Raw genomic sequence first — 23406 nt, forward strand, 5'->3', positions numbered from 1 at the left:
AATTAGAAGGGAAGAACTAATGTACAGGGAGGGGGAAAGAGAAACAAGAGAAGGAGAGAAATGCCTGTGACCTGCATCTTTAGTGGGGACATGGTGTGTGCCTCCCTCCCTCCCTCACATACACACAGTGTCATCGATCCCCATGGACCAAGCACAGCTAAGCACAGAAACAGCCCAACCCAGCACAGCCCTGTCCTCTTGAGGAGTCAACTCTCACTGGATGACCTTTTACATCAGTGTACTGTATCCTCTGGCTGGAAGGCATCACACATGCAAGCATGCACACAGAGTCAATACTGGTCACCTTTACATTAATACTAGTCCTTTATTGACATCATTAACTTCTCTCTCTAATGTATTGACAGCATTAACTCCTCTCTGTAATGTATTGACATCATTAACTTCTCTCTGTAATGTATTGACAGCATTAACTCCTCTCTGTAATGTATTGACATCATTAACTCCTCTCTGTAATGTATTGGCATCATTAACTCCTCTCTGTAATGTATTGACATCATTAACTCCTCTCTGTAATGTATTGACATCATTAACTCCTCTCTGTAATGTATTGACATCATTAACTCCTCTCTCTAATGTATTGACAGCATTAACTCCTCTCTGTAATGTATTGAGTCTGGATGGGTAATTACATCATTGGTACCTGTGTCTGTAATGTATTGACATCATTAACTCCTCTCTGTAATGTATTGACATCATTAACTCCTCTCTGTAATGTATTGACATCATTAACTCCTCTCTGTAATGTATTGGCATCATTAACTCCTCTCTGTAATGTATTGACATCATTAACTCCTCTCTGTAATGTATTGAGTCTGGATGGTAATTACATCATTAACTCCTCTCTGTAATGTATTGACATCATTAACTCCTCTCTGTAATGTATTGACATCATTAACTCCTCTCTCTAATGTATTGAGTCTGGATGGTAATTACATCATTAACTCCTCTCTGTAATGTATTGACATCATTAACTCCTCTCTGTAATGTATTGACATCATTAAGTCCTCTCTGTAATGTATTGACATCATTAAGTCCTCTCTGTAATGTATTGAGTCTGGATGGTAATTACATCATTAACTCCTCTCTGTAATGTATTGACATCATTAACTCCTCTCTGTAATGTATTGACATCATTAACTCCTCTCTGTAATGTATTGGCATCATTAACTCCTCTCTGTAATGTATTGACATCATTAACGCCTCTCTGTAATGTATTGACATCATTAACTCCTCTCTGTAATGTATTGAGTCTGGATGGTAATTACATCATTAACTCCTCTCTGTAATGTATTGGCATCATTAACTCCTCTCTGTAATGTATTGACATCATTAACTCCTCTCTGTAATGTATTGAGTCTGGATGGTAATTACATCATTAACTCCTCTCTGTAATGTATTGACATCATTAACTCCTCTCTGTAATGTATGGAGTCTGGGATGGTAATTACATCATTAACTCTCTCTGTACCTGTCATTGTGTAATGTATTGACATCATTAACTCCTCTCTGTAATGTATTGAGTCTGGATGGTAATTACATCATTAACTCCTCTCTGTAATGTATTGACATCATTAACTCCTCTCTGTAATGTCTATTGACATCATTAACTCCTCTCTGTAATGTATTGGCATCATTAACGTCTCTGTAATGTATTGACATCATTAACGCCTCTCTGTAATGTATTGACATCATTAACTCCTCTCTGTAATGTATTGAGTCTGGATGGTAATTACATCATTAACTCCTCTCTGTAATGTATTGACATCATTAACTCCTCTCTGTAATGTATTGACATCATTAACTCCTCTCTGTAATGTATTGAGTCTGGATGGTAATTACATCATTAACTCCTCTCTGTAATGTATTGACATCATTAACTCCTCTCTGTAATGTATTGAGTCTGGATGGTAATTACATCATTAACTCCTCTCTGTAATGTATTGACATCATTAACTCCTCTCTGTAATGTATTGACATCATTAACTCCTCTCTGTAATGTATTGAGTCTGGATGGTAATTACATCATTAACTCCTCTCTGTAATGTATTGACAGCATTAACTCCTCTCTGTAATGTATTGACATCATTAACTCCTCTGTAATGTATTGACATCATTAACTCCTCTCTGTAATGTATTGGCATCATTAACTCCTCTCTAATGTATTGACATCATTAACTCCTCTCTGTAATGTATTGAGTCTGGATGGTAATTACATCATTAACTCCTCTCTAATGTATTGACATCATTAACTCCTCTCTGTAATGTATTGGCATCATTAACTCCTCTCTGTAATGTATTGAGTCTGGATGGTAATTACATCATTAACTCCTCTCTGTAATGTATTGAGTCTGGATGGTAATTACATCATTAACTCCTCTCTGTAATGTATTGACATCATTAACTCCTCTCTGTAATGTATTGGCATCATTAACTCCTCTCTGTAATGTATTGACATCATTAACTCCTCTCTGTAATGTATTGACATCATTAACTCCTCTCTGTAATGTATTGGCATCATTAACTCCTCTCTGTAATGTATTGACATCATTAACTCCTCTCTGTAATGTATTGACATCATTAACTCCTCTCTGTAATGTATTGAGTCTGGATGGTAATTACATCATTAACTCCTCTCTGTAATGTATTGAGTCTGGATGGTAATTACATCATTAACTCCTCTCTGTAATGTATTGACATCATTAACTCCTCTCTGTAATGTATTGGCATCATTAACTCCTCTCTGTAATGTATTGACATCATTAACTCCTCTCTGTAATGTATTGACATCATTAACTCCTCTCTGTAATGTATTGAGTCTGGATGGTAATTACATCATTAACTCCTCTCTGTAATGTATTGAGTCTGGATGGTAATTGACATCATTAACTCCTCTCTGTAATGTATTGACATCATTAACTCCTCTCTGTAATGTATTGACATCATTAACTCCTCTCTGTAATGTATTGAGTCTGGATGGTAATTGACATCATTAACTCCTCTCTGTAATGTACTCAACTCAAGAGAAGGATTGACATCATTAACTCCTCTCTGTAATGTATTGACATCATTAACTCATCTAACTCTGTAATGTATTGAGTCTGGATGGTAATTACATCATTAACTCCTCTCTGTAATGTATTGACATCATTAACTCCTCTCTGTAATGTATTGACATCATTAACTCCTCTCTGTAATGTATTGACATCATTAACTCCTCTCTGTAATGTATTGACATCATTAACTCCTCTCTGTAATGTATTGAGTCTGGATGGTAATTACATCATTAACTCCTCTCTGTAATGTATTGACATCATTAACTCCTCTCTGTAATGTATTGACATCATTAACTCCTCTCTGTAATGTATTGAGTCTGGATGGTAATTACATCATTAACTCCTCTCTGTAATGTATTGACATCATTAACTCCTCTCTGTAATGTATTGAGTCTGGATGGTAATTACATCATTAACTCCTCTCTGTAATGTATTGACATCATTAACTCCTCTCTGTAATGTATTGAGTCTGGATGGTAATTACATCATTAACTCCTCTCTGTAATGTATTGACATCATTAACTCCTCTCTGTAATGTATTGACATCATTAACTCCTCTCTGTAATGTATTGACATCATTAACTCCTCTCTGTAATGTATTGACATCATTAACTCCTCTCTGTAATGTATTGACATCATTAACTCCTCTCTGTAATGGTAATGACATCATTAACTCCTCTCTGTAATGTATTGAGTCATCATTAACTCCTCTCTGTAATGTATTGACATCATTAACTCCTCTCTGTAATGTACATCATTAACTCCTCTCTGTAATGTATTGACATCATTAACTCCTCTCTGTAATGTATTGAGTCTGGATGGTAATTACATCATTAAGTCTGTAATGTATTGACATCATTAACTCCTCTCTGTAATGTATTGTAATTACATCATTAACTCCTCTCTGTAATGTATTGACATCATTAACGCCTCTCTGTAATGTATTGACATCATTAACTCCTCTCTGTAATGTATTGAGTCTGGATGGTAATTACATCATTAACTCCTCTCTGTAATGTATTGACATCATTAACTCCTCTCTGTAATGTATTGACATCATTAACTCCTCTCTGTAATGTATTGACATCATTAATCTGTAATGTATTGGCATCATTAACTCCTCTCTGTAATGTATTGACATCATTAACTCCTCTCTGTAATGTATTGAGTCTGGATGGTAATGTATTGACATCATTAACTCCTCTCTGTAATGTATTGACATCATTAACTCCTCTCTGTAATGTATTGAGTCTGGATGGTAATGACATCATTAACTCCTCTCTGTAATGTATTGAGTCTGGATCATTAACTCCTCTCTGTAATGTATTGACATCATTAACTCCTCTCTGTAATGTATTGGCATCATTAACTCCTCTCTGTAATGTATTGACATCATTAACTCCTCTCTGTAATGTATTGACATCATTAACTCCTCTCTGTAATGTACATCATTAACTCCTCTCTGTAATGTATTGACATCATTAACTCCTCTCTGTAATGTATTGACATCATTAACTCCTCTCTGTAATGTATTGAGTCTGGATGGTAATTACATCATTAACTCCTCTCTGTAATGTATTGAGTCTGGATGGTAATTACATCATTAACTCCTCTCTGTAATGTATTGACATCATTAACTCCTCTCTGTAATGTATTGGCATCATTAACTCCTCTCTGTAATGTATTGACATCATTAACTCCTCTCTGTAATGTATTGAGTCTGGATGGTAATTACATCATTAACTCCTCTCTGTAATGTATTGGCATCATTAACTCCTCTCTGTAATGTATTGACATCATTAACTCCTCTCTGTAATGTATTGACATCATTAACTCCTCTCTGTAATGTATTGAGTCTGGATGGTAATTACATCATTAACTCCTCTCTGTAATGTATTGACATCATTAACTCCTCTCTGTAATGTATTGAGTCTGGATGGTAATTACATCATTAACTCCTCTCTGTAATGTATTGACATCATTAACTCCTCTCTGTAATGTATTGAGTCTGGATGGTAATTACATCATTAACTCCTCTCTGTAATGTATTGACATCATTAACTCCTCTCTGTAATGTATTGAGTCTGGATGGTAATTACATCATTAACTCCTCTCTGTAATGTATTGACATCATTAACTCCTCTCTGTAATGTATTGACATCATTAACTCCTCTCTGTAATGTATTGAGTCTGGATGGTAATTACATCATTAACTCCTCTCTGTAATGTATTGAGTCTGGATGGTAATTACATCATTAACTCCTCTCTGTAATGTATTGACATCATTAACTCCTCTCTGTAATGTATTGAGTCTGGATGGTAATTACATCATTAATCATCATTAACTCCTCTCTGTAATGTATTGAGTCTGGATGTAATGTACATCATTAACTCCTCTCTGTAATGTATTGATTGGTAATTACATCATTAACTCCTCTCTGTAATGTATTGACATCATTAACTCCTCTCTGTAATGTATTGAGTCATCATTAACTCCTCTCTGTAATGTATTGACATCATTAACTCCTCTCTGTAATGTATTACATCATTAACTCCTCTCTGTAATGTATTGACATCATTAACTCCTCTCTGTAATGTATTGAGTCATTACATCATTAACTCCTCTCTGTAATGTATTGACATCATTAACTCCTCTCTGTAATGTATTCATCATTAACTCCTCTCTGTAATTGAGTCTGGATGGTTGACATCATTAACTCCTCTCTGTAATGTATTGAGTCTGGATGGTAATTACATCATTAATTGAGTCTCATTAACTCCTCTCTGTAATGTATTGGCATCATTAACTCCTCTCTGTAATGTATTGACATCATTAACTCCTCTCTGTAATGTATTGAGTCTGGATGGTAATTACATCATTAACTCCTCTCTGTAATTAATCATTAACTCCTCTCTGTAATGTATTGACATCATTAACTCATTAACTCCTCTGTAATGTATTGAGTCTGGATGGTAATTACATCATTAACTCCTCTCTGTAATGTATTGACATCATTAACTCCTCTCTGTAATGTATTGACATCATTAACTCCTCTCTGTAATGTATTGAGTCTGGATGGTAATTACATCATTAACTCCTCTCTGTAATGTATTGACATCATTAACTCCTCTCTGTAATGTATTGACATCATTAACTCCTCTCTGTAATGTATTGAGTCTGGATGACATCATTAACTCCTCTCTGTAATGTATTGAGTCTGGATGGTAATTACATCTGTAATGTATGAGTCTGGACATCATTAACTCCTCTCTGTAATGTATTGAGTCTGGATGGTAATTACATCATTAACTCCTCTCTGTAATGTATTGACATCATTAACTCCTCTCTGTAATGTATTGACATCATTAACTCCTCTCTGTAATGTATTGAGTCTGGATGGTAATTACATCATTAACTCCTCTCTGTAATGTATTGACATCATTAACTCCTCTCTGTAATGTATTGACATCATTAACTCCTCTCTGTAATGTATTGAGTCTGGATGGTAATTACATCATTAACTCCTCTCTGTAATGTATTGTAATGTATTGCATCATTAACTCCTCTCTGTAATGTATTGACATCATTAACTCCTCTCTGTAATGTATTGAGTCTGGATGGTATTTACATCATAAACACACAGAGGTAAACCAGCTCCTTTCTAACAGTATGTGACATCATTCAGCTCAGTACTCCACAACATCACAGAACAAAATACATGCTGTCAGTTAAACTAGCAGAACAGGTTTCACCAAGTCTGTGTGTGTCTTTTGCTCAAGCGTCTGTGTGTGAGAGTTTGTGTGGGTCTGTATGCTCAAGCATCTGTGTGTGTGTGTGTGCGTGAGTTGCTGTGTGTGTGCTCAAGCATCTGTTAGTCTGTGTGAGAGTTGGTGTGTGTGTGAATTGGTGTGTGTATGCATCTGTGAGAGTTGGTGTGTGTGTGAGAGTTGTTGTGTGTGTGTGTGTGTGTGAGAGAGTTGGTGTGTGTGTGTGAGAGAGTTGGTGTGTGTGTGTGAGAGAGTTGGTGTGTGTGTGTTATCCCCTCTCCATGTGCAAGTCTAGACAACAACATTGGCTTCTTTGTGTGGAGAAAGAATGATCAGGCAGAAATATTTCTGGAGAAATCTCAAACACACACACACACACACACACACACACACACACACACACACACACACACACACACACACACACACACACACACACACACACACACAGGAGAAACTCAATTAAAGCCCCGGGTTTGTTATTTGGGGGTTGCTAGGGAAACGGTGGACTAAAACACAGAGGACCAGAGGTGGGTGTTTCTGGGAAATATTAACCATACAGCGTGCGTGTATTGACACAAGGCTACATACCCTCTGGCTATAAGGCATCCTGGGAACAGTGGCTTTCAATGGCAATCATGTAAAGGGTCACCCAGTGAGAGAGTTGACTCCTCATGAGAACATGGCTGTGCTGGGCTCGGTACAGTACTGTGTGTGATTGTTTACACCTATGTGTATATCTGTGTGTGTGTGTGTGTACCTCAGCTTGACTGATTCAAGCACTACTCTGGCTACCCTCCTAAATCACTCCACTGCTGTCTGAGTCAATGATCTACGGCTGACTACACCTCTACTGATCTGGGGAGGGAGGGATTTTCAAACAGGTTAGGCTACATTTCCTAACCAATCTTGTGATGTGGATGTAATCAGGAACAAGAAGTATTGTGTTTTGATGTGTGTTTTAATACGGTGCGTTACGTCCAATAATATGACAGATAATCTTTTAGAAAGTTCTCAATTATTCCATTCATAACTCTGCCCCACTGTAATCTCCCGTCTCACTGTACAGTGTGTGTGTGTGTGTGTGTGTGTGTGTGTGTGTGTGTGTGTGTGTGTGTGTGTGTGTGTGTGTGTGTGTGTGTGTGTGTGTTGCACTCTGGTACGGTTTTTCCCCCCAGTTCCTTTTAAAAAAAGTATGTAGTGATGCATTTCCCAGCCTGACTGAGATACACACATCCCATTACCTTTCAGGAAACATAGATCCCACGGATGAAGGATGCAGAAGGGTTAGACACACAACACGTACCTTACCCTACTGATTAGAGGTTCCGAGGGGAGGAATTCTGGACCCAAACACAGGAAATCTGCTCCCTGCTCAGAAAAACTGAAAAGCTGTGTGTGTGTGTGTGTGTGTGTATGTACTCACCTAGACTGGGGTCGAACCTCCAGGCTGGGATGTGTTGGTTCTCCTTCAGGCCGCTATTGGCCGGTAGAGAGATGGAGATGCTGATTGGGCAGTTCACCTGGAGCTCCACCCCCTCGCTGGCAAATAGGTGGACAGAGATGGCCGCCACTGGAGTCAGCTCAAACCTACGCTCACTTCCTGTTAGAGGAGAAGAGGAGAGCCAAAAGAGAGGTGTAGTGAGAGGTGTAGTGAGAGGGAGAGAGAGAGAGCGGAGAGGTGTAGTGAGAGGGAGAGAGAGAGAGAGGAGAGGTGTAGTGAGAGGGAGAGAGAGAGAGAGAGAGAGGAGAGGTGTAGTGAGAGGGAGAGAGAGAGAGAGAGAGAGAGAGAGAGAGAGAGAGAGAGAGAGAGAGAGAGAGAGAGAGAGAGAGAGAGGTGTAGTGAGACGGGGAGGGAGAGGTGTAGTGAGAGGGAGGGAGAGGTGTAGTGAGAGGGAGGGAGAGGTGTAGTGAGAGGGAGAGAGAGGAGAGGTGTAGTGAGAGGGGGAGAGAGGGGAGAGGTGTAGTGAGAGGGAGAGAGAGAGGAGAGGTGTAGGGAGAGAGAGAGAGGAGAGGTGTAGTGAGAGGGAGAGAGAGGAGAGGTGTAGTGAGAGGGAGAGAGAGGAGAGGTGTAGTGAGAGGGAGAGAGAGGGGAGAGGTGTAGTGAGAGGGAGAGAGAGGGGAGAGGTGTAGTGAGAGGGAGAGAGAGAGAGGAGAGGTGTAGTGAGAGGGAGAGAGAGGGGAGAGGGGAGTGAGAGGGAGAGAGAGAGAGAGGAGAGGTGTAGTGAGAGGGAGAGAGAGAGGAGAGGTGTAGTGATCCCTCCCTTGACCCCACCTGCCCACCCACCCATCTGTCCCTTCACCCCACATCTCCACCCACCCACTTACCCCTCATCCATCCCTTCACCACATACTCCCCACCAGCCCTTCATGTCTTCTATCCCACCCACCCTTCATCCCCCTCCTCCCTTCACCCCATCCACCACTCATCCATATGTCAAATACTTGATTTAGTTTGTTGGATACAACGGCACCAATGGAATGGTACCAAGAGTGTATTCCACCTAAGTCTGTCCCAGTCCCAGTGGAGGTACCTGTTCCGTTGCCCCCCAGGCCCTGTAGGTAGGGGAAGTGCTGGATGTGGCTGGGGTTGTTGGCCACAGTCAGCAGGGCAGTGAGATTGCTGTAGGATGAGTTGGGAGGGAGGCTCAGGGCTCGACGCTGGAACTGAACCCAGGACTGACCCCTCGATCCTGGGGAGGAAAGGGGGGGGGTCAGGAACCACTCAAACACTTAGATCCAGTGTTCCTTAGTGTCCATCTCCCCTGTAATCCTTGTAGCTCGTCAGATGAATGTCTGGAAGATGTGTGATGAACGCCATATGGACGCTGGCCTTCTCTCCTCTCTTATCACTGTTTTTACTCCTCCATATTACATCTCAACTTTCTAATGGTTTTTCTCTTTTACTCAATCAGTTCCTTCCATCTCCCTCTGCCACCCTTCCTCTCTCTCTCCCTCTTTCTCTCTCACTGCCTCCCTCTTTCTCTCTCTCTCCCTCTTTCTCTCTCACTGCCTCCCTCTTCCTCTCTCTCTCCCTCTTTCTCTCTCACTGCCTCCCTCTTCCTCTCTCTCCCTCTTTCTCTCTCACTGCCTCCCTCTTCCTCTCTCTCTCCCTCTCTCTCACTGCCTCCCTCTTCATCTCTCTCTCCCTCTCTCTCTCACTGCCTCCTTCCATCTCCCTCTGCCACCCTTCCTCTCTCTCTCCCTCTTTCTCTCTCACTGCCTCCCTCTTCCTCTCTCTCTCCCTCTTTCTCTCTCACTGCCTCCCGCTTTCTTCCTCTGTCTCACTGCCTCTCTCTAAGGGGTGTATTGGCATGGGAACACAGGGCTAAAGCAAGTGGAATAGATAAACAAAAGTCAAATAAAACAACACAAAATGAACAGTAAACATTACACTCAAAAGTTCATTATGTGCAAATAGTTAAAGTATAAAAGGGAAAATAAATAAATATGGGTTGTATTACAATGGTGTTTGTTCTTCACTGGTTGCCCTTTTCTTGTGGCAACAGGTCACACATCTTGCTGCTGTGATGGTATACTGTGGTATTTAACCCAATAGATGGGAGTTTATCAAAATTTGATTTGTTTTTCGAATTCCTTGTAGGTCTGTGTAATCTGAGGGAAATATGTCTCTCTAATATGGTCATGCATTTGGCAGGAGGTTAGGAAGTGCAGCTCAGTTGCCACCTCATTTTGTGGGCAGTGTGTATATAGCAGGTCTTCTCTTCAGAGCCATGTCTGCCTACAGCAGCCTTTCTCAATAGCAAGGCTATGCTCACTGAGTCTGTACATAGTCAAAGCTTTCCTTAAGTTTGTGTCAGTCACAGTGGTCAGGTATTCTGCCGCTGTGTACTCTCTGTTTAGGGCCAAATAGCATTTTAGTTTGCTCTGTTTTTTTGTTACATTTTTCCAATGTGTCAAGTAATTTTCTTTTTGTTTTCTCATGATTTGGTTGGGTCTAATTGTGTTGCTGTCCTGGGGTTCTGTGGGGTCTGTTTGTCAACAGAGCCTCGGGACCAGCTTGCTTACGGGACTCTTCTCCAGGTTCATCTCTCTGTAGGTGATGGCTTTATTATGGAAGGTTTGGGAATCACTTCCTTTTAGGTGGTTATAGAATTTAACGGCTCTTTTCTGGATCTTAATAATTAGTGGGTATCGGTCTTATTCTGCTCTGCATTATTTGGTGTTCTACGTTGTACATGGAGGATATTTTTACAGAATTCTGCGTGCAGAGTCTCAATTTGGTGTTTGTCCCATTTTGTGAATGTTTGGATTCAATGGATTCTATAACTGATTCTAGTATTTGTAGCCAGATCCTAATGGTATGTCTAATTGTATGTTCCTTTTGATGACAGAAGGTCCTTCTTGTCTCTCAGATCGTTCACAGCTTTGTGGAAGTTATCTGTGGCACTGATGTTTAGGCTGAAGTATGTTTAGGCCGACTACAAACTATCTATAACTGGGCTAATAGCTCACTAACTAGAATCAAATCACATTTTATTGGTCACATACAGTGGGGCAAAAAAGTATTTAGTCAGCCACCAATTGTGCAAGTTCTCCCACTTAAAAAGATGAGAGGCCTGTAACCTTCATCATAGGTACACTTCAAATATGTCAGACAAAATGAGGGGGGGGGGGAATCCAGAAAATCACAATGTAGGATTTTTAATGAATTTATTTGCAAATTATGGTGGAAAATAAGTATTTGGTCAATAACAAAAGATTATCTCAATACTTTGTTATATACCCTTTGTTGGCAAAGGGACCAGGACGACTGATCCGTGTGAAGGAAAGAATGAATGGGGCCATGAATCGTGAGATTTTGAGTGAAAACCTCCTTCCATCAGCAAGGGCATTGAAGATGAAACGTGGCTGGGTCTTTCAGCATGACAATGATCCCAAACACACCGCCCGGGCAACGAAGGAGTGGCTTCGTAAGAAGCATTTCAAGGTCCTGGAGTGGCCTAGCCAGTCTCCAGATCTCAACCCCATAGAAAATCTTTGGAGGGACTTGAAAGTCCGTGTTGCCCAGCAACAGCCCCAAAACATCACTGCTCTAGAGGAGATCTGCATGGAGGAATGGGCCAAAATACCAGCAATACCAGAATTAGTGTTAGTATTGGAGTAAGGGGTTGTGGGTTAGGAGATGGTGTTGGGGTATGGTTAGAGGTTAAGGAAATTAGGATTTAGAATGGGAATCAATTGTAAAATTTTAGTTAAACAAGACTGTGTGTGTAAAAGAGAAGTTTGTATAGTGGGGCTTCACGATGATGTCATAGTGTTTCCACTGTGATGAGTGTACATTCCTGGGCAATGAGACACCGCTGCAGCCGTGCCTGTGTGTTTTCTCTAGCTCTGTGTATCCTCTGCCTTCAGTGCACCTGATCTGGTATTGATCTGAACGTCCAGTTTTGAAGGAGGTCTGGTATTGATCTGAATGTCCAGTTTTGAAGGAGGTCTGTTATTGAACTGAATGTCCAGTTTTAAAGGAGGTCTGGCATTGATCTGAATGTCCAGTTTTGAAGGAGGTCTGTTATTGAACTGAATGTCCAGTTTTGAAGGAGGTCTGGCATTGATCTGAATGTCCAGTTTTGAAGGAGGTCTGTTATTGAACTGAATGTCCAGTTTTAAAGGAGGTCTGTATCGAACTGAATGTCCAGTTTTGAAGGAGGTCTGTATCGAACTGAATGTCCAGTTTTGAAGGAGGTCTGTTATTGAACTGAATGTCCAGTTTTAAAGGAGGTCTGTATCGAACTGAATGTCCAGTTTTAAAGGAGGTCTGTATCGAACTGAATGTCCAGTTTTAAAGGAGGTCTGTTATTGATCTGAATGTCCAGTTTTAAAGGAGGTCTGTTATTGAACTGAATGTCCAGTTTTAAAGGAGGTCTGTATCGAACTGAATGTCCAGTTTTGAAGGAGGTCTGGCATTGATCTGAATGTCCAGTTTTGAAGGAGGTCTGTTATTGTGCCAATCCAAAAAGCCCCTCAGCCTCTTCCCCTCCTAAGAGTTCCCTCTCTTTTCTTCCAACTATAATGGACATTGCACCCTTCCCTTCTCCCCATCCCCTCACTTCCCAAGTTCTCCCCATCCCCTCACTTCCCAAGTTCTCCCCATCCCCTCTTCTCAGCCTCTCCCCAGCCTCTCCCCCTTCCCCCCACTCCCTCTCTTCTCCCCACTCCCTCTCTTCCCCCCACCCCCTCTCTTCTCCCCACTCCCTCTCTTCTCCCCACTCCCTCTCTTCTCATCTCCCCACCCCATCTCTTCTCCCCACCCCATCTCTTCCCCCCACTCCCTCTCTTCTCCCCACCCCATCTCTTCTCCCCCCACCCCACCCCATCTCTTCTCCCCACCCCATCTCTTCTCCCCACCCCATCTCCCCCCCCCACTCCCTCTCTTCTCCCCACCCCATCTCTTCTCCCCACCCCATCTCTTCCCCCCACTCCCTCTCTTCTCCCCACTCCCTCTCTTCTCCCCACCCCATCTCTTCTCCCCCCACCCCACCCCATCTCTTCTCCCCACCCCATCTCATCTCCCCACCCCATCTCTTCTCCCCACTCCCTCTCTTCTCCCCACCCCATCTCTTCTCCCCCCACCCCACCCCATCTCTTCTCCCCACCCCATCTCATCTCCCCCCCCACTTCCCATCTCATCTCCCCACCCCATCTCTTCTCCCCACCCCATCTCTTCTCCCCACCCCATCTCTCTCTTCTCCCCACCCCTCTCTTCTCCCCCACCCCACCCCATCTCTTCTCCCCACCCCATCTCTTCTCCCCACCCCATCTCCCCACCCCATCTCTTCCCCCCCACCCCATCTCTTCTCCCCACCCAATCTCCTTCTCCCCACCCAATCTCTTCTCCCCACCCAATCTCTTCTCCCCACCCCATCTCTTCTCCCCACCCAATCTCTTCTCCCCACCCAATCTCATCTCCCCACCCCCTCTCTTCCCCCCCACTCCCTCTTCCCCCACCCCCTCTCTTCCCCCACCCCCCTTCTCTCTTACTCCCCCACCCCATCTCTTCTCCCCACCCCATCTCTTCTCCCCACCCCATCTCTTCCCCCACCCCATCTCTCCCCCCACCCCATCTCTTCCCACTCCCATCTCTTCCCCCACTCCCTCTCTTCTCCCCACCCCCTCTCTTCTCCCCACCCCATCTCTTCTCCCCACCCCATCTCTTCCCCCACCCCATCTCTTCCCCCACTCCCATCTCTTTCCCCACTCCCCCCCCTCTCTTCTCCCCACCCCTCTCTTCTCCCCACCCCATCTCTTCTCCCCACCCCATCTCTTCTCCCCACTCCCTCTCTTCTCCCCATCTCTTCCCCCTCTCTTCTCCCCCACCCCACCCCATCTCTTCTCCCCACCCCATCTCTTCTCCCCACCCCATCTCTTCTCCCCACCCCATCTCTTCCCCCACCCCATCTCTTCCCCCACCCCATCTCTTCTCCCCACCCCATCTCTTCTCCCCACCCCATCTCTTCTCCCCACCCCCTCTCTTCCCCCACCCCCTCTCTTCCCCCACTCCCTCTCTTCCCCACTCCCTCTTCCCCCACTCCCTCTCATCCCCCACCCCATCTCTTCTCCCCACCCCATCTCTTCCCCCCACTCCCTCTCTTCCCCCACTCCCTCTTCCCCCACTCCCCTCTCTTCTCCCCACCCCTCTCTTCCCCCACCCCATCTCTTCTCCCCACCCCATCTCTTCTCCCCACCCCATCTCTTCCCCCACCCCATCTCTTCCCCCACTCCCATCTCTTCCCCCACTCCCTCTCTTCTCCCCACCCCTCTCTTCTCCCCACCCCCTCTCTTCTCCCCACCCCTCTCATCTCCCCACCCCCTCTCTCCTCTCCTCCCCATCTCTTCTCCCCACCCCATCTCTTCCCCCACTCCCTCCTCTTCCCCCCCCCTCTCTTCTCCCACCCCATCTCTTCTCCCCACCCCATCTCTTCTCCCCACCCCTTCTCCCCACCCCATCTCTTCTCCCCACCCCATCTCTTCTCCCCACCCCATCTCTTCTCCCCACCCCATCTCTTCTTCCCACCCCATCTCATCTCCTCACCCCCTCTCTTCCCCCACTCCCTCTCTTCTCCCCACCCCTCTCTTCCCCCCCCACTCCCCCCCCCTCCCTCTCTTCTCCCCACTCCCTCTCTTCTCCCCACTCCACACTCTCTTCTCCCCACTCCCCACACTCTCTTCTCCCCACCCACTCCCTCTCTTCTCCCCACTCCACTCCCTCACTTCTCCCCCCCCCACTCCCTCTCTTCTCCCCACCCCACCCCCTCTCTTCTCCCCACCCCACTCCCTCTCTTCTCCCCACCCCACTCCCCTCTTCTCCCCACCCCACTCCCTCTCTTCTCCCCACCCCACTCCCTCTCTTCTCCCCACCCCACCCCACCTCTTCTCCCCACTCCACTCCACCTCTTCTCCCCACTCCACCTCTTCTCCCCCTCTTCTCCCCACTCCACCTCTTCTCCCCACTCCACCTCTTCCCCTTTCTCTTTTCATTCTCTCTCCTCCTGCTGCATGCTGCACCAGATCATATCATGATATAACACACTGTGTGTGGATGGGGGCCACTGTATGTACCAGACCATATCATGATATAACACACTGTGTGTGGATGGGGGCCACTGTATGTACCAGACCATATCATGATATAACACACTGTGTGTGGATGAGGGCCACTGTATGTACCAGACCATATCATGATATAACACACTGTGTGTGGATGGGGGCCACTGTATGTACCAGACCATATCATGATATAACACACTGTGTGTGGATGAGGGCCACTGTATGCACCAGACCATATCATGATATAACACACTGTGTGTGGATGGGGGCCACTGTATGTACCAGACCATATCATGATATAACACACTGTGTGTGGATGGGGGCCACTGTATGCACCAGCACATATCATGATATAACACACTGTGTGTGGATGAGGGCCACTGTATGTACCAGACCATATCATGATATAACACACTGTGTGTGGATGGGGGCCACTGTATGCACCAGACCATATCATGATATAACACACTGTGTGTGGATGAGGGCCATTGTATGTACCAGACCATAGCATGATATAACACACTGTGTGTGGATGGGGGCCACTGTATGTACCAGACCATAGCATGATATAACACACTGTGTGTGGATGGGGGCCACTGTATGTACCAGACCATATCATGATATAACACACTGTGTGTGGATGGGGGCCACTGTATGTACCAGACCATATCATGATATAACACACTGTGTGTGGATGGGGGCCACTGTATGTACCAGACCATATCATGATATAACACACTGTGTGTGGATGGGGGCCACTGTATGTACCAGACCATATCATGATATAACACACTGTGTGTGGATGGGGGCCACTGTATGCACCAGACCATATCATGATTATCCTGCCCTCCTGGAGGACGGACACACACAGCTCAGTCAGCAAGATTTAAAGGAGTAGCAGCAGCAGAACCTCACTCAGAGAGGATGGCAGAGCAGGAGAAGAGCAGATGGTATGGGACACACTAAATGAGTGTGGTTATTGAAGACGAACACACACACACACACACACATAGCAAAACAGGGCGGGCGGGCGGGTGTGTGTGTGGGTCTTTCATTAGAGAGATGTTTTAAAGGGGTGGACATATTTCATTATTAATGTGTGTGAGGTCACTGGGCCAGGGACAGTGTCTAAGTACTCTCTCTCTCTCACCTTGGGATCCAGAGTTAATGTGTATCAGGTCTTCATACACCATCAGAGTGGCAGCTCTCTCTGGTAGCAGCTCCAGACTGAGAGAGGAAAACACTGGAACACACACATTTCAGTCATTTTGACATTTCAGCAGACGCTTGGCGTTGCAAGCACCATGCTCTACCAACTGAGCCACATGGGACCCACCACAGTCACTCATTTATTCATCACAATAACCCACCCTGTGGCTCATTTTTATTCTCACTAATAAAAGGTCAACTATTGAATTTTGTGTTCCTCTCAACTTCATTCTAGACCTAGTGGTTTCTTTATTTTCTAGCATTGTGGTTTGTAGATTTTTTTTTTTTTTTTTAAGATCTTACTTCATTAGTTTAAATCTCTAGCTTTCCCTTTTCCATTCTCTGTGATCTGCCTCGACTATTAAAGCCTTGGATGGTGTTTTTCATAGCGCCCTTCGTTTTATCACAGGAGACAGTGTAATTACTCAACACTGTATTCTTTACCAAAAGGTTCTCTGTAGAATCACTACAGTCTTTTTGTTTACAAAGCCCTGCTCCACAAACTCCCAACTTACCTTAGCTAACATCACTATTAAGACTTAAAATGACAAATTAAAATAACTGTGGAGACTCCTTTGGTGTCTAGAGAGTTAGGTAAATCAGCCTTTCATTTCCTTGCACCGTACGTATGGAATGATCTATAATACACTTTAAAATGGGAGGAATTGGTGCCTCTAGGTCATGTCAGACTGTTGTTAAGGGACCTTTTTACAGAAGAATGTGTCTGATTTTTATGAACGTGTTTTGCTTTGTGTGTATTTTATTGTGTATATAAATGTGTAGTTAAATGTGTTTATTGTGTTTTGATGTGTATTGTGGTGCTATACAGGGCTCACCTGGAAGAGAGACCTTGACTCCCTGTCTATATAAAGAGATGCTGATCTCAGCATTGACTCCCTGTCTACATAAAGAGACCTTGGTCTCAGAATTGACTCCGTCTCAGCATCGGCTCCCTGTCTAAAAGAGATGCTGATCTCAGCATTGACTCTCTGTCTCAGCATTGACTCCCTGTCAAAATAAAGAGACGCTGGTTTCAGCATTGACTCCCTGTCTAAATAAAGAGACGCTGGTCTCAGCATTGACTCCCTGTCTCAGCATTGACTCCCTGTCTAAATAAAGAGATGCTGATCTCAGCATTGACTCCCTGTCTCAGCATTGACTCCCTGTCTAAATAAAGAGACGCTGGTCTCAGCATTGACTCCCTGTCTCAGCATTCACTCCCTGTCTAAATAAAGAGATGCTGATCTTAGCATTGACTCCCTGTCTCAGCATTGACTCCCCGTCTAAATAAAGAGACGCTGGTCTCAGCATTGACTCCCTGTCTAAATAAAGAGACGCTGGTCTCAGCATTGACTCCCTGTCTAAATAAAGAGACGCTGGTCTCAGCACTGTCTAAATAAAGAGACGCTGGTCTCAGCACTGTCTAAATAAAGAGACGCTGGTCTCAGCACTGTCTAAATAAAGAGACGCTGGTCTCAGCACTGTCTAAATAAAGAGACGCTGGTCTCAGCATTGACTCCCTGTCTAAATAAAGAGACGCTGGTCTCAGCATTGACTCCCTGTCTAAATAAAGAGACGCTGGTCTCAGCATTGACTCCCTGTCTAAATAAAGAGACGCTGGTCTCAGCATTGACTCCCTGTCTAAATAAAGAGACGCTGGTCTCAGCATTGACCCCCTGTCTAAATAAAGAGACGCTGGTCTCAGCACTGTCTAAATAAAGAGACGCTGGTCTCAGCATTGACTCCCTGTCTAAATAAAGAGACGCTGGTTTCAGCATTGTCAAAGACTCCAGCCACCCTAGTCATATACTCTTCTCTCTGCTATACTGCACGGCAAGTCTAGGTCCAAGAGGCTTCTAAACAGCTTCTACCCCCAAGCCATAAGACTCTAATCAAATGGCTACCCAGACTATTTGCATTGCCCCCCCTTTAATACCGCTGCTACTCTCTGTTATTATTTAAGCATAGTCACTTTATTAACTCTAACTACATGTAGATATTACCTCAATTACCTCGACGAACCGGTGCCCCCGCACATTGACTCTGTACCGGAACCCCCTGTATATTTTATTTCTTATTCTTATTTGTATTTTTTTAACTGCATTGTTGGTTAGGGGCTTGTAAGTATGCATTTCACTGTAAGTTCTACACTTGTTGTATTCGGAGCATGTGACTAATAACATTTGATGAAGAGACCTTGGTCTCAGCATTGACTACCTATCTAAACAAAGACTGAATAAAAATCATAGAGACAAAAGTTCTCCTCTTTCCTCCTCCTTTCTCTGTCACTCCTCCTTTCCTCTCTCCCCCGTCACTCCTCCTTTCCTCTCTCCCCCCGTCACTCCTCCTTTCCTCTCTCCCCCCGTCACTCCTCCTTTCCTCTCTCCCCGTCCTTTCCTCCTTTCCTCTCTCCCCCGTCACTCCTCCTTTCCTCTCTCCCCCCGTCACTCCTCCTTTCACTCCTCCTTTCCTCTCTCCCCCGTCACTCCTCCTTTCCTCTCTCTCTCCCCTTTCCTCTCCTCCTTTCCTCTCCCCCCGTCACTCCTCCTTTCCTCTCCCTCCGTCACTCCTCCTTTCCTCTCTCTCCGTCACTCCTCCTTTCCTCTCTCTCCGTCACTCCTCCTTTCCTCTCTCTCAGTCACTCCTCCTTTCCTCTCTGTCAGTCACTCCTCCTTTCCTCTCTGTCACTCCTTTCCTCTCTCTGTCACTCCTCCTTTCCTCTCTCTGTCACTCCTCCTTTCCTCTCTCTGTCACTCTTTTCCTCTCTCTGTCACTCTTTTCCTCTCTCTGTCACTCTTTTCCTCTCTCTGTCACTCTTTTCCTCTCTCTGTCACTCTTTTCCTCTCTCTGTCACTCTTTTCCTCTCTCTGTCACTCTTTTCCTCTCTCTGTCACTCTTTTCCTCTCTCTGTCACTCTTTTCCTCTCTCTGTCACTCTTTTCCTCTCTCTGTCACTCTTTTCCTCTCTCTGTCACTCCTAAATTGTCCAGTGCTGATAAGCATGTGTGTGTGAAAGTCTGAAAGTGTTGTGTGAGGATAATGGGGGTGGTCACTTATTATAATAAAGCTGTAATGGGGCACCCTCATTATCCTCACACACCACTTTCAGATTGTGTGTGTGTGTGTGTGTGTGTGTGTGAACGCACACACGCGCACACACACACACACACACAGTAGATTTTACTACTTTGACCTACCGGGCAGTCTGGTGGGTCTCCAGGGGGCAGAATTTGGCACGTAGCCCTGTCTGGTTGCTGTGACAACCAGCAGGGTTCCAAGGCGGTAGGGAAAACGCAGGTAGGCATTGCCGTCGGCAGCAGAGGTCTCTGTGGTTACAGAGGTGTGGTTGGCGAAGAGCTCGATGGTGGCTCCACCCAGGGGCTGGTGGGTGCTGGCATCACTCAGGTGAACCTTCAGAGTCACCTCTACACAGAGAGAGTGCGAAAGTTACTCGGCTAAGTAAGCGTCAGTGATATAGAACATTTGTGGGCAGAACTGAAAAGGTGTGTGCGAGCAAGGAGGCCTATAAACCTGACTCAGATACACCAGCTCTGTCAGGAGGAATAGGCCAAAATTCACCCAACTTATTGTGGGAAGCTTGTGGAAGGCTACATGAAACGTTTGACCCAAGTTAAACAATTTAAAGGCAATGCTACCAAATACTAATTGAGTGTATGTAAACTTCTGACCCACTGGGAATGTGATGAAAGCAATAAAAGCTGAAATAAATCATTCTCTCTACTATTATTCTGTCTTTGCACATTCTTAAAATAAAGTGGTGATCCTAACTGACCTAAGACAGGGAATTTTTACTAGGATTAAATGTCACGAATTGTGAAAAACTGAGTTTAAATGTATTTGGCTAAGGTATGTAAACTTCCGACTTCAACTGTATATATACACAGTAGTCAGGATAAGCTTTCTGACTCAGTCACATTTGACATTGGCAGTTAACAGCCAATCACAGTGAGTGGCCAAAAGCATATTTCCTGGTTACCAGCCAATGGCAAGGCTCTGTCAAAACAATGGGACCTTTTGCTGTTTCTTGATGCCTCAGGAAGGAAATCTCTGAGCACACATCTCCTTTATTACTGTCATACACTTTCCTGGAAACTGCTGAATAACATACTTCCATTAAACCATTAACTCTGTTGGATAGCAGAGCATTGTAAAGCTGGCCACACACACACACACACACACACACACACACACACACACACACACACACACACACCTAGTTCATGCAGTGCCAGAGCTAAACTGGACAGAGCGGAACACACACACTGGCCAAGCTTAGACCTTTGTTAGGGCCCTATAAAATCTGTTGACTTTTTAAAAAATAGATACAGTGGGGCAAAAAAGTATTTAGTCAGCCACCAAATGTGCAAGTTCTACCACTTAAAAAGACGAGAGAGGCCTGTAATTTTCATCATAGGTACACTTCAACTATGAGACAGGTTTCCGTTTCCCCCTGTTTTTTCAGGTTCACTCTCAAAATTGCACTTTTTTAATAGAAAAAACAAATAAATCGGAGGTCTGGGAGTTTTTGGTGGACATTTTTTTTTTTTGGGGGGTGTAGATAACCTTTAATTCCAGTGAGCACCAAACGTGTTTTGTAGCCACATGTGATGGTAGAGTTTACAAAACAAATACACACTGGGTTGATGAAAATAATCCTGATATCATTCTGCCAGGGAAGCTCGGCTACTTTGTAGTTAACATTTCATTGAGAAGTTTTTTGAGAGCCTTTCCATCTACCAGAAGACCGTTTTCATTAGCATCATTGCCAACCGCTACACAAAGTGGTAGCTGAAAGCACCGCATATACACAGACAGGGGTATTCTGGAATGGGAGACAGATGGTGAAACCCCAAGTTTCACAAGAGAAATCCAAGTATTTAGAACACTTTAGTTTCATTGAGCGTGAGTTAACCTTGGCAAGGTAACACTCACCTTTACCCAGGCCAGAACGCTAACCTTTACTACTGTGGCGAAAGGCACTGTGCATGAGTCAAACGGTGTGAGTGAGTGAGACAGAGAGACAGAGAAAGACAGAGAGAGAGGACAACCAGAAAAAGAGAGCTAGACCTTTAAAAACAGAGTATACACACACGCACGCACACACACCCATTTCAGCTTGTTTCATAAAGGAGCTTGGCGAACAGCTTAACGGTGACTTGGTACCAACACCAAACAAATTTCTGGTCTGGCAGGTTATGAAAACAACAGTAATGTGTGCTTATGGCTAACAAGGATACTTTAGCCATACTTCATCACCTGACTCAAATCAAATCAAATTTTATTTGTCACATACACATTTACATTTACATTTAAGTCATTTAGCAGACGCTCTTATCCAGAGCGACTTACACTTGGAAAGAAAACACTCTGACATTTCCAAAACTGCAAAGATATTGTCTGTGAGTGCCACAGAACTGATGTTACAGAAAAAACCCAGATAAAAATCCAATCAGGAAGTGCCGCATTTTTTGAAACCGCCTCATGGCAATGACTCCTTATATGGCTGTGGAGGAGCTAGGAGTCAGCTTACGTTTACACATGGTTAGCAAATGTTAATGCGAGTGTAGCGAAATGCTTGTGCTTCTAGTTCCGACAATGCAGTGATAACCAACAAGTAATCTAACTAACAATTTCAAAACTACTGTCTTATACACAGTGTAAGGGGATAAAGAATATGTACATAAGGATATATGAATGAGTGATGGTACAGAGCAGCATACAGTAGATGGTATCGAGTACAGTATATACATATGAGATGAGTATGTAAACAAAGTAAACAAAGTGGCATAGTTAAAGTGGCTAGTGATACATGTATTACATAAGGATGCAGTAGATGATGTAGAGTACAGTATATACGTATGCATATGAGATGAATAATGTAGGGTAAGTAACATTATATAAGGTAGCATTGTTTAAAGTGGCTAGTGATATATTTACATCATTTCCCATCAATTCCCATTATTAAAGTGGCTGGAGTTGGGTCAGTGTCAATGACAGTGTGTTGGCAGCAGCCACTCAATGTTAGTGGTGGCTGTTTAACAGTCTGATGGCCTTGAGATAGAAGCTGTTTTTCAGTCTCTCGGTCCCAGCTTTGATGCACCTGTACTGACCTCGCCTTCTGGATGATAGCGGGGTGAACAGGCAGTGGTTCGTGTGGTTGATGTCCTTGATGATCTTTATGGCCTTCCTGTAACATCGGGTGGTGTAGGTGTCCTGGAGGGCAGGTAGTTTGCCCCCGGTGATGCGTTGTGCAGACCTCACTACCCTCTGGAGAGCCTTACGGTTGAGGACGGAGCAGTTGCCGTACCAGGCGGTGATACAGCCCGCCAGGATGCTCTCGATTGTGCATCTGTAGAAGTTTGTGAGTGCTTTTGGTGACAAGCCGAATTTCTTCCTCCTGAGGTTGAAGAGGCGCTGCTGCGCCTTCTTCACGACGCAGTCAGTGTGAGTGGACCAATTCAGTTCGTCTGTGATGTGTATGCCGAGGAACTTAAAACTTGCTACCCTCTCCACTACTGTTCCATCGATGTGGATAGGGGGGTGTTCCCTCTGCTGTTTCCTGAAGTCCACAATCATCTCCTTAGTTTTGTTGACGTTGAGTGTGAGGTTATTTTCCTGACACCACACTCCGAGGGCCCTCACCTCCTCCCTGTAGGCCGTCTCGTCGTTGTTGGTAATCAAGCCTACCACTGTTGTGTCGTCCGCAAACTTGATGATTGAGTTGGAGGCGTGCGTGGCCACGCAGTCGTGGGTGAACAGGGAGTACA

The 23406-nt window shown here is 44.3% G+C and overlaps 1 protein-coding gene across 1 annotated transcript in view; it reads right to left on the reverse strand.

Moving 5' to 3' along the window:
- Nucleotides 1-23406, reverse strand: part of LOC118375927 (protein FAM171A1-like) — a 40563-nt gene that overhangs the window by 6846 nt on the left and 10311 nt on the right. Inside the window, exons 2-5 of the mRNA XM_052492689.1 lie at nucleotides 19816-20043; nucleotides 16561-16653; nucleotides 9377-9535; nucleotides 8269-8445 (exon numbers count right to left, since the gene is read on the reverse strand). Of these exons, the coding sequence (XP_052348649.1) occupies nucleotides 8269-8445; nucleotides 9377-9535; nucleotides 16561-16653; nucleotides 19816-20043 (657 nt within the window). The remainder of the gene's footprint in view (nucleotides 1-8268; nucleotides 8446-9376; nucleotides 9536-16560; nucleotides 16654-19815; nucleotides 20044-23406) is intronic.

Source organism: Oncorhynchus keta, chromosome 34, assembly GCF_023373465.1.
Source record: "Oncorhynchus keta strain PuntledgeMale-10-30-2019 chromosome 34, Oket_V2, whole genome shotgun sequence".
Taxonomy (NCBI): domain Eukaryota; kingdom Metazoa; phylum Chordata; class Actinopteri; order Salmoniformes; family Salmonidae; genus Oncorhynchus; species Oncorhynchus keta.